At 33.5% G+C, this 13,137-nt stretch overlaps 1 protein-coding gene across 1 annotated transcript; it reads left to right on the forward strand.

Annotated features, from left to right (window-relative positions):
• Positions 1–10,308: 10,308 nt before the first annotated feature.
• On the forward strand, positions 10,309–11,454 carry LOC145063141 (protein transport protein Sec61 subunit beta-like). Its single transcript, XM_079010731.1, has 2 exons — positions 10,309–10,442; positions 11,044–11,454. Exon 2 carries the CDS (start codon positions 11,066–11,068, stop codon positions 11,318–11,320), a length of 255 nt encoding a protein of 84 aa, XP_078866857.1. The 5' UTR covers positions 10,309–10,442; positions 11,044–11,065; the 3' UTR covers positions 11,321–11,454.
• Positions 11,455–13,137: the final 1,683 nt, after the last annotated feature.

Below are 13,137 nucleotides of genomic sequence, written 5' to 3' on the forward strand. Positions count from 1 at the left end.
CATGTACAATAGAGAAACCTAGATCCAAAGCTTTAAGGTTTTGCATGTGCACATAGGAATGTTCTTTTGCTCAAAACTCATCACGAACAACTATAGGTGAGGATTGTCAATCCTATATAGATCTATACACAACTATCTCGTTCATTTAAGATTTTGGTTACAATTCAGGACTTTCCCTAGTACTTGTTTAGCAATTAGTAATATGAAGAAAATGTCTCACATAATCGTTCAGCGTGATCTTTTTCATTGTTTGTAAATATTCCGAATTCTCCTTTGCACTTGTAATTATCAAAATGTTCATGATAATTATAGTATGTAATAATTATATTTTTATATAATTATTTTTCGTATATTTGTCATATCGTTTTCATTCGTTTCATAAATTATACTTATTATAATTTATATAAGTGTTTTCGTCGTGTTATGGTATTTTATGTCTAAAAGATTTTATATATATTTGAAACAAGTGGTTTTCTTACATTTAAGACACTAAATATAATCAATAAAGCAAACAAAACATTTTTTTTGTAATAAGTGATGACAACTTACTAGTTTTGGTCATTTTATAAAAATGTGACAACATATAAATCTTGTCTTTTTGCCAAAATTCATATGGTGCACTTTTTATTACTATTTTTTACCAACAAAGTAATATTATGTATTTTTTGTTGGTGATTTTAAAGTGTAAGAGTTTTATATGTTATTTTCTCAAACTATACATGAATCTTAGTTTATCATAACACATTTTTGATGTAAAACACTTTTATAGCAAAATAACCAAACATATTCAACATACTATATTTTGAGACCAAAATAAATAGTTAAAAGACTTGTATCCCCCCCCCCCAAAAAAATAAATAAATAAATAAATAAATAAATAAATAAAATAACATTTAACAAGTAGAAAAATGAGGGGTATGAACTCGCCTTTTATGCTTTCCCTAGAAGATGGTGAATAAGAGGGAAAGATCTAGTTCTTGCAAGCAAACACCTTCTTGACTTGTTTACGAGAACTTGCCTAGGGTTTTTGGTTCAAGATGGTGATTAGGAGTAGAAAAGATGATGACAATGATATGGAAACTTGAAAGATGCATGGAAACTTACCAACAACTCTTGCAAACACTTGGAAAAGCCTTGAAACAACTTGAAAAATCTTTGAGGGAACTTGTGTGACATCCCCATTTTTATAGCCTCAAAAGACCGATTTGTTTATGCTTTATTTTCAAATCGGAATAACTTTTTAAAGAAAAGTGTTGCGGAATTTGTTCCTAGAAAAACATGATAAATATGTTATCAAAGCATTTCCGAAGAAATGTATTTTATTCATTTTAAAAACTTTGGATGTCATCGTGAATACAGAAACATAAGCATAAACAGAACTTACATTCATTTACGCTAGTGATATACATTTTTTAAATCTTTCGGTTTAGTGTAGCTTTATATCGACATCTGTGATACAAATAAACTGAGTGGGTCGGGTTGGGAAACCTGGTGAGTACATAGGGATTTCAATCCCACAATGTTATATCATATATATATATATATATTTTTTAGAACTCACAAAATATACAATTTCACCATATATAAGCAACTTTACCCCACCATGTCGATCCTCACAACAAGACGATTCATACTTTAAAATTAACCTCTTTAACCAATCCATACTCACAGATCTAAAATTTACCTTTTTACCTAATCCATAATCCCAAATCTGAAATGTACCTTTTTACCTAATCCATACTCCTGGATCTAAAAGTTACCTCTTTACCTAATCCATGCTCACAGATCGGGTATGTCTGATCCATACTCTCGGATCTAAAATTTACCTCCTTACATAATCCATAAACCCGGATCGGGTATGTCTGATCCATACTCCCGGATCTAAAAACAAGTAACTATGTCCTAACCATGATCTCGGACTAAGGATAACTGACTAAGTCTAATCCATACTCTCGGATAAATGACAAGTTTTAAAGTTATTCCCTCCGTGTATATTTCACTTGTACTCACAAGGAAATACTACCCAATATCCCTCTTAATTTATTTAGGTCTACTATGTATCCTAAATCATCATATATTTATCAGATATGCTCTTAACATGTATTTCGAGCAGTATCAAAACCAACTATTTCATCTACTCATGTTCTACCCAACATATTCGTAGATATAAAATACATATACAGTTTAGATCTGAAGAAAAAATTTAGATCTAAAAAGAAAATACATATACGGTTTAGATCTGAAGAAAAAGGTCTAGATCTGAAAAACAAAGTTTAAATCTTTCATCCAGCATCGATCTCAAGTATAAAATACATATACGGTTTAGATCTGAAAAAGAAAAGTTTAGATTTGAAAAGAAAAAGTTTAGATCTGAAGAGAGAAGTTTAGATCTTTCATCCAACACAAATCTCAAGTAAACAGATAATATGCACACATAGCACGTAATTTATATAAAATGTTTCATATCTATGTGTAAGTAATTATGCACTCACACATAAAACTCTTTAACAAATATTTAACTCTTTAATAGATATTTAATACTTTAATTATCATGTTCATGAAAGGGACTATGCACTCACCTGATAAAGTGGTGATTCCAACTTGGACAACGCTTCGCTTCTTAAAAATATGGTTTCCTTTGACGAAACCAAGTGGTTTGCTTAAAAACCAAGCTTTGCAGAGACAGAGTTTCTAAACCGAAAAACTCTTTTTCTCGGAGCCCTCGGGCGCTCCGGGGCTTTCTTCTAGTGCTAGGGAGGTTTCTTAGGCTTCGGGGGTATTTGGGAGGTTTAAAGAGAGAGTAGAGAGAAAAAGAAAGAGTGAGAGATGTGAGAAAATCGGTTGACCTCGCACCTCCTTATATAGGCCAAAGCCTCGATCTACGCGGGGCGTCCTTGCGGAGGTACGTTGGGCGTTCCTCGGTACATAGGGCGTACCCTCGTACGCAACGCGTAGGAGCGGGGTTGGTATTCGAGGTTCGTACATACGTGTCATTCTTCGGCTGGAGCGACGTGGCCGAACCGAGGCCTAGCATTCGAACGTTGCGTGTTCCTTCCTCTACGCGGGGAGTTCCTCCTCGGACAGCTTCACAGATTGCATCCCCGACTTCTAAAATTCATAGCTTTCGCATACGAGCTCCGTTTTCGACGTTCTTTATATCCACGTGTAGGTAGAGACGTACTCTACAACTTTCATTTAGAATCCATCGGATAATTTTGACTTTATTTTTAAAATTGTATTTTTAACAGGCCAGGACAGGAAAAGTCCGTTAAAAATTCATAACTTTGTCATCCGATGTCCGTTTCCGTCTGTTTTTTATCATTGAGCTCCTATTAACGAGATCTCGATTCTCGTTTAGGTTGTGTCGGCTAAAAATCGGTCAATCTACTATCCGAACTCCAGACTGTATACTATTAAGCCGAAACTTGGAAAAATCATCAATTCCTCATACGAAGTCAGATTTGGGCGTTCTTTTTATGCATGCTCTCGGTTTAACGTATGCTACGACTTTTGTTTATATTGCTAAGGATAAAAAGTACTTTATTGTAAACTCACTTTTTACGTCACGCGGTGTCATATCGGTTTTGTCACGAAACTTCGACAAGTCGTAACTTCTTTGTTATAACTCGGATTTCGACGTTCTTTATATATACGGAACCCTTGCGACATATACTAAAACTTAGTTAAAAATTATTTATTCTAAATAACCTTCTATCAAAAAGTCATTTTTGCCGCTTATTGTGTCTTAATTGACTAGTCCGTATCTGCGAATGTTACAACTTGAGAGAGTATGAATGAAGTTTGAAGATGAAATGGAGGTGGGGGTGGGAACTCCCGGCCGTAAATAAGAGAAGAGAGGGAAGGGGTGGCTTGGTGGGTTGCATGGGGAATGACATGGTAAGGCTTTTAGAATAATAAATTTAGGGTTAAGCCTTTTAGAGTTTTATATTTTAAAGTATTATTTAGGGTGGTCTTATAATAATCATAAGGAAACAAATTTTGTCTCTAGTTAGTTATTATAAAAACTAACTAGTTTCTTTTATTAAAGTGGTTTTTATATAAGTGTTATAAAATGTGTTGTGTATTTGTATAACTTTAAAAGATATAATTACTAACTATTACGTTAATCAATATTGTTGAAAATAATATTAATAAATATGTAATTAAATCATTTCCCAATCCATTTTGTAAAAATATGAGCGTCTAAACACGGTGGATTTTCAGATTTAGGGAATTTGACATTTTATCGGAAAAATCAACGGAGTTTAAAATTAAATACTAGGTCATATTACGTTCTATAAAGTGTGTTCCGATACTTTATAATTATCCACAGATATGTCCACTCCACTCCTCTTTTTATTTACTTAGGCTAAACGATATAGACACCTTTTTACTGGTGGTAGTCTGACGTGGACACCTTTACCGCCGGTGAACACGGTGCCTTACCCCCGTTTTACCACCGGTGAGATATTGGAGGTGTAAACTCACTGATGGTGAAAAATGATTTGTGTCTTTCTCTTCCTACTCTCTCTTGTTCTCTCTCTCTCTGTGCCTAATTCTTTTCAAGAACAGCACACCTTACCTTCTTTTAAAAATGATAAAAAATGCAAATATGTCACTATTAGTCTAGGTACAAATATTGCCACCGGTGGGACACCCTTTAGTCTTATAAAACTCTAATTTGGCATTAACTATTAAATGCTTTAAATGTATGACATGCAGAATAGAACAAATGTTGCTTGGTAAATCAAACTATGTTTCATGCAAGTGGGAAGGGTTAAAAATTATCTAAGATAAAAAAAAAAATTACTATTTTGATTTTATTGGTTGCATATTTTATTTATCATTTTGTTCCAACCTTTTTTCTTTTAATAATTTTCAATTGTGCATGACTCCAACAAAACTCTATTAATGGCGTCACCTAGTTTTACAATAATATTGACATACAAAACTCATTAAAGACTAAGACCATTCTAAAAAGTCAAAGCTTAAGAGAAAGTAGTTGTGGTCTCCTATAAAGCATTGGTTGATCTTTTATGTCAGAAAAAGATCAATATAACTCGATATTGCTCTTAAACGTATAAAAACAAGTCATTTACAAGGTTATAAATAAATTGGTTTTTGTAAGGAGTGCATATGATTTTGCAAAAATCATATATTTTTCGTACGGATTCTGTTTTTTTGTTGTTCTTGGTTTTGTTGGTTTTATACCGAAGAGTATTACAATTCTCCTATTGGTTGATTTGACTAAAACTCAATCAATCTCCTTTTCAACCCTACGACGCTCCCTTCGTCGTAGGGTTAAATTAATAAGTTAGAAAAATCATAACTTCTTCATACGAAGCCAGATCTTTACAAAATTCATATTTTCGGAATTAGGGGGACTTGTGTTTTCGGAATATGTTATTATTTTTGCGAAATAATACAACTTTTTGCACACTTATTTTTATAGCTTTCGAATGATCTGACCGATTTTTTTTATATATTGGAATACGAAATTTTGTATTTTCATCATATATTGACAAATATTTTATATTTAGTATGTTATATTTGATGTTCGACGGGTTTGTGTTTAATGTTTGGTGACAATTTTGGCGATTGTCACACACGTCGTGGTGTTCTTCATCCACTAGCAACCTACTTTGGCCACTGCGTTGTGGCACTCATATGTCGCGTCGAGGAGCAAAGTGTATTGCTCTTCTTTTTGATGATGAACCCTCGTCACGTCGTGGTACTCTACCCACCGCGTTGCGGTTCCGACTTGACAGCAACCCCTTAGGCTAATTCCATTCCAGCTTTGGGAGATTTTTGTACCAACTTCTGACCTTCATATATTCTTTGTTTCTTACACTTCTATTGAGTCATATCTCACTTAATTAATATGGGTCTTAATCTATTAAATAACAAACTTTTCCCAAAAAACATAAAATTTATGTTTTACCCTTTTGACCAATAATATATCTTCTCATGCATTCTTTCTCTTGAAATTATTCATCTAACCTCTTCTAAGTGATGTAAACTCTTGTTGGCTATTTCGTGAAGTTACAACTTCATAATCTTCTATCTTTCTCATAATTGACCATTTTGCCCTTTTAGTCAATATTTGACTAAAAGTCAAGTTTCTCTAAATTTCAGGTTCTTACAATTTCCATATACATAAATGTATTCTAATATTTCACTATCCAAAAAGGGGTAATGACACAGGTTGTTGGTTGTCTACCCGCTCCATCTATGTATAATTTTTATGTTTTTTTGTAATTTACTTAAAGCATAGTTGATTACAACAAAAGATGCAAACGATGTCATTAAATAATTTAACACCCAAGTTTTCTCACTAGGCATAATTATAAAATATATATTTACGTCAGTCAACAATTGTAACCTTTTATGAATAAATGAAAGAGAATTATTTGAATATATGTGTTTACATATTTTGTACGAGGAAATTAGATAAATATTTTTTTTTAGATAACATTTATGTAAAAACGTAAATTAAAAGTTAATAAATAGGGCTAAAATAAACATTAAAAAACATAAAAATCAAAACCAAAATGCAAAACAAAAACCAAGAGGTAAATTAAACAGGGAGAAGAAGAAAATGGATGTAGGGACAAGAAAACTCTATCGATAAACGTCATATGGGTTTATGTACTTTAGTTTTGTAACATATTGATTGAAATGTTGTGTTGATGGTGTGTGAAACTGGATGTAGCTATAATGAACTCCATCATAAACCTAAATATACCTAAATTTGGAATCTTGGAGCGATTCGTTCCGGAGGACATGGGTTATTGATAGAGATTTTCGATTAACCCAAATCTGGAACCGAATACTTAAATCTAGAGAACCTCAAAACCTAATAAACCAATAAGGTCTTCTTTAATTTGGTGTTACATGGTCAAATACACACAAGGAAAACATCGACAATCGTCTTGGAAGGGGCTGTTGGAGTTGGCTATTCATTTGTAAACTAAGTTTGAGTTATTTGTTGCAGACGTAACTAGAGAGAGAAAGATGTGACTAGTATGTGTGTGTATGTAAGAAAGAGAGAGGGGGGAGAGAGGTGGGTCTTTTATTATTTTCTAGTTATTTAGATAGATAAAGAATGAAAGAAAAATAGAAAATAAATACACAAGGGTATTACGGTAATTTCAATTTTCGGATGGACTAAAACAACATACAAACATGGTCAAAATGACCATCAATCCAAAAAAATTGGAGTTTGGGCCAAAACCCAAAAAAAACGCATACCACATGTACTATTTTTTGCAGTTTTGTATTAATTTAATTATGAAATGAAAATTCTTCAGAAATGGTCCTTGTGGTTTCCAAAAAATCAAGTTCGGTCATTAACTTTTTAGGTCATCTGTTGGTCCATGTGGTTTCAAAATTTTTAATGAATGATCATTTCGTCAGTTCTTTTCTGTTAAGTCTAATCAATGACAGGGTAAAATGATATTTTCTATACCTCAGAGACCATTCTTGAAGTTGTATATTTTATTAATAAAAACCCTAATACCCCCACCCTCCACACTACCCTCTAACACTTCCTCCTATTCACTATACTCGAATACCACCACTATTCGTCACTAGACTGCCACCTCCCTCAGCAATCAGACGTCACCCGAAAAAAAAAAAGCATAGGTCGGGGTTCGAACCCGGACCTATGCTCTGCAAGTTCAAATGTTTAACCAATCGGCCGGGTATGCCTTATCCAAACAACTAACATAACAAAATATATTTATGTGCTAATAGATAACACCCATTGCACCAGATTTCATTGTATTAAACACTCCACGCGACTAAGCATTAAACACTAATAGTCATTGCCCTTACAGCTTCCTACAACACCTATAAACCGTCATTTTTCGAGGAGCATAATCATTACATAGATAACCACTACATAAATTGAATGCATGCAATCATCACCTTTTTTTTCATTTGCATGCATGCATCCTTTCTTAAGAAGCAAAATCAGTTTCGATCGATTACAGCTAAACAAGAGAAGATCACAAATAACCTCAATTTAGGGATGTTATTCGGGTCGGAACCGAACCGACCCGAACCCGAATAAACCGAAAACCGAATAAGGGTAATTGTATGAACCGAAAACCGAACCAAATAAGCAATACGGGTTCGGTTCGGGTATTATTCGGTTCGGTTCGGTTCGGTTCCGGCCCGAATAACCCAAATAACATGTACAAGATGATTAAGGAGCCGAATAACCCAAATAACATTTACAATATGATTATAAATATTGTATTTTGTATGACTTTTGTAGCTTATGATAAAGACAAATAACATGGATAACACGGATTAACTATTCTTGATATATAAAATGTAAAATCCAACCACCACAATCTTAAGATATAGTTATTAAGCAACATATTAAACACTAAACATTAAACATCCAAAACACCTAAAAAAACTATCTATAAGTATATAAGTTAAACATTAAACATTATTTGAGTATTTTGAGTAACGATTGATAGAACACAAGACCGAATAAGCAATTGTACAAATGGAAAAAAATGTGACTTTTCATATTCGGTTCGGTCCATTTGGACCGAATAAGCCCTTATTCGGGTAACCCGGACCGAATAAGCCCTTATTCGGAACCCGAAAACCGAATAAGCCTTATATAGATACCCGAAAACCGAATCGAATTGCTTATTCGAGTCTGATTCGGTTTTCGGTTCGGTTCGAGTTGTCAGGCCAAATTCTCATCCCTACCTCAATTAATGTTTCATAAATACAACATCACCACCATATCAACCACCCATTACAATCACATCATCCAAGCCCCTTATATACTTATCATTCCCCCTCACATCTACACTCTACAACAAAGATGAAATCTGAAGAAATGGAGAATGCTCAACACCCTGATTCGCCAACTCCAAATCACCCAGAAAGCATTGACATTAGTGCAACACAAAATCATCCAACACTATGATGCAAAAGAGGAAATCATGCTTAACATCTCTACTATTTCACGTTACACGAACTATATGATCCCGACATAAGTCCTCTAGGATGCAAAGAAATCTAATGCGGACAAGTACATGATCTAACACCTTCCTGACAACTAAGTCAGATGACTTAACAACAAAGAACTAACAAAATGACCAAGCATTAAAAGTTTTGATACCATAGGGACCAATGTTGATAATCTAAAAAACTAATGGTTAAACTCGATTTTTTTGAAAACCATATGGATCATTTTTGGAATATTTGTCTTATGAAATAAATACTCCCTTTCTTACAATTTACAAGTCAAAATAGGAGGGGGGGGGGGTTATTTTTTGAGAAAATGACAAAAATAGTCATTTACACTAATTGCATTACAAAAATAGCCAAAAAAAATCGAAATTACAAAATTAGCCTACGATTTCGCAGATGGAGATGCCCCATCTGCGAAATGAGCATCTCATCTGCGAATGTACAAGTACCTAAAGCACAGTTGTGCTTTAGGTGCTTGTACATTCGCAGGTGCTTTTATTTTATTTTTTTTTATTTTTTTTCTGTATATATAGGGGTAATTTCGCAGATGGAATAGGTCCATCTGCGATTTACTCTCATTCTATCTGCAAAATTGTGGTTTATATATATATATATATATATATATATATATATATATATATTTAGTTTGACTATGAAATGAATTGGTTTGACTACGAAATCATGTTGCTATATAAAAAGTTTTGTAGAAAAATATCATTTTGGTTGTTATATAAATCATGTTCCATTAACTTGCCATCTCCCACCGGTTACGAGACAAACCAAATATTCAATCATTTTTTGAGCAAATTGTAGAGAAAGTTCCTAAACAAATAACAACCAAAATGATATTTTTCTACAAAACTTTTTATATAGCAACATGATTTCGTAGTCAAACCAATTCATTTCATAGTCAAATTAAAAAAGAAAAAAAAAATACAAAAGAAAACCACAATTTCGCAGATAGAATGAGAGTAAATCGCAGATGGACCTATTCCATCTGCGAAATTACCCCTATATATACAGAAAAAAAATTAAAAAAAAAAAAATTAAAAGCACCTACGAATGTACAAGCACCTAAAGCACAGCTATGCTTTAGGTGCTTGTACATTCGCAGATGAGATGCTGATTTCACAGATAGGGCATCTCCATCTGCGAAATTGTGGGCTAATTTTGTAATTTTGATTTTTTTTTGCTATTTTTGTAATCCCATTAGTGTAAATGACTATTTTTATCATTTTCCCTTATTTTTTAGTATAAGGACAAAATAAAAGTAATAGTTCAAAATTCAAATCTAAATAAATTCACGTTTGCTTAAAGAAAGTCCACAGAAACAAAGGGTGTTTACATTACTACAACTCTACAAGAACCCCGATCTTCTAACGCGAGGGAGACTCGAATAGCTATCACCTTAGCATCTTCAGATCCTCTACGCCCTAAAGGTTCGGTTCATCGTTTCCTACTTTCCGTCGATTTAGATTATTGTTTTCTTTGTAAGCGGCATAATCATGTTCTAGCTTTTCCGTTGATCGCAATTCGTACCAATTCTTTTACTCAATGCAAATTTTAGATCTGTTTCCGATTAGATTTGTATCTGGATACACAAATCATTATGTAATGATGCAGAGTTAACTGTATATCTTTGTGATTTAGTTGAGATGCTTCGGATCTGATTCCCCGGTCTACTTTTTCATTTTTCTTTTCGTCATTTGGAGATTCTTTACCGATGTGAATTTGATTAAATGCAGTTTTATCATAAATTTGTAGCTAGATTTCCGGATTTGCTTGAAATCAACAAAAATTCAAACTAAATAGTTTAATTTCTGAAAACAAAGGGAAAATTTTGGTAGATAGATCATATGGAAACTTCATTTCAATCTTTTAAGATCGATTTGTCCATTGTGGATCCGAATTTTCAAGGTTGCCTGATCGAATTTCCTATATCTTTCAACAAAATTGAAAATTTTAAATATAAACTTATGGGTAATGTATGAAAGTGCATTGCTTTTTCTTGCATTTACCCTTTGATTTGATTGTCAACAGTTTTCAACTTTCAAGTTCAAAAATGGCTTTGAACGGAGCAGCTCCACCACGAGGAAGTGCAGCAGCCACTGCGGCCAACTTGCGAAGGAGGAGGACAGGCGGCACTGGGGCGGCAGCAGGCGGCACAGCCGGAAACATGCTCCAGTTTTACACAGATGATGCACCTGGATTGAAGATATCTCCAAATGTTGTTCTTGTGATGAGCATTGGGTTCATTGCTTTTGTTGCAGTTCTTCATGTCATGGGTAAGCTCTACTTTGTTCGTAGAGAGGCTTAAATCAGAAGATAATTTGTACTCCATGGGTTGACTATAAACATGTTTGTTAGTTTTTAAAATGGTAGAGATTTTATCTTTTTGTTGTTTCTTAAATCATTTGGTGATGGGTTGAATGCATTGGGCTGTGTTTGTTAGACTGGATTGGACTGATATGTTCAAGGTCTGTAGGGCTATTTTGTATGATTAGAATGACAAGGGCATTCACGTCTTTTTGTGCAGGCAAGAAATTGGAAATGAGATCCTAACTCATCTTGTTCCACTTTTTTCAGTGAGAAAAAATTGCAATTTTTGCTCTATTGACATCGGTCACAGTCACATGAAATATAAAGTTGAAACGATATTCGGTCAGTAGATAGGATTTTCACATGCAGAAGCAGAACATAAAAGGAAATTTGATTAAGAATTCAAGGGAAATGCAAAGTTCAAAAGCAAATTGGAATAAAATTGAAGGTACAAAACATGAAATAAAAGGTGAGAATATACTTTCAAGATAAATCAATACTCCAATGCAGAAAATACGAAGATCACCAAACGAAATCTGTCAAGGGGTTTTTTTGTCGATGAGAAAAAAAAGATGTTTATATTAGGGGATTGAACTCAATGGCTAGCTAAAATGATCAAAATACATAGTCCGTGGCCATTTAACGGCACCCGTGGCCACAAGTTGCAATTCGTGTAGTTCATGTCTCAGCCATGAATTTGACATGACATGATCAAAATACATAGCTTCCTTTACAAGATGTATCTGTGTCATGTTTTGTCACTCACGAATTCATGTATTCGTGTCTCGAATTGCCAGTGTAAAAGAAGGTTGAAACAAAGATCAAGCTATATATCCTTGTTAAACATCGAAATATCATATTTACCCAACAAAAAAAATCAAAATATCATATTTACCCTATATAAACATTAAAATATCATATTTGCCTAAATTTTATTTTAAACATTCTTTCTTTAATTTTGTAATCTTTTTAAATCCTTATATTTATCAATTTACTATTATACCCTCTTCATAAGTTTTCAATTCAACAACAAATGTCCATCTAAAAGAAAGTTGATTGAAGTGATTTTTGGAACAAGAAAATTTTCAATTCAACTTCAAATGCCTATCTAAAGAAAGTTGATTGAAGTGATTTTTGCAACAAAGAGGATGGTTCGTTGTTTAAGATGTATGGATATAATATCAAATGGTTTTTCTAGGGTTTTAGGTGCGAGGGGGGAAATTGTAAAGCGACTTTATAATTGGATTTGTCATTGAATTAGATCAGACTTTGACAAGTGATTGATTTGAGAAAAATTAGATTCACTAGACATTTTGTTCATTACTTTTGAATAGGATTTAATGGTGCCAAAATTCAAAGCAAAAGAGTTCCATACCTAATTTTGATTATCCGAATGATTTTAGATGCTTCAAAAACACATTGAGTCGTCCCTGATCATGGAAATCAACAGGATCGGGTTTAGAAGATTCCAAAGCACTCATGTCATCCTTGCCTGCTACCAGATGACTAGCCACCTGTTTCATTAAATAACAAAAAAAAAAAAGTTAACATCCAAAAGTTGTTGAAGCACCTCAGGAGATGTGAAAATGACAGATATTGGACCTGCAGCCATTCTTCACAAAGCTCTTTTTGCTCATAGTGTGTCATCGGTAAGCTATAACGGATTAATACCAAGCATAGATTGATGGGCTTGAGTTATATTGAGAAGAGAATGTTCCATTTGCGAGCTTGAAAGTTTCTTTGTAAGTCGCCAGCTGACGTCTTCGACTTACCCTTTTGATCAAATCATGTGGATCTTCTATCCATGGTCTTATG

The sequence above is a fragment of the Lactuca serriola genome, chromosome 7, assembly GCF_051521515.1.
Source record: "Lactuca serriola cultivar US96UC23 chromosome 7, Lser_US96UC23_V15, whole genome shotgun sequence".
Taxonomy (NCBI): domain Eukaryota; kingdom Viridiplantae; phylum Streptophyta; class Magnoliopsida; order Asterales; family Asteraceae; genus Lactuca; species Lactuca serriola.

Bases quoted from the DNA above. Each gene is read 5' to 3' on its own strand.
- LOC145063141 (XM_079010731.1), top strand. From the start codon at position 11,066: ATGGCTTTGAACGGAGCAGCTCCACCACGAGGAAGTGCAGCAGCCACT.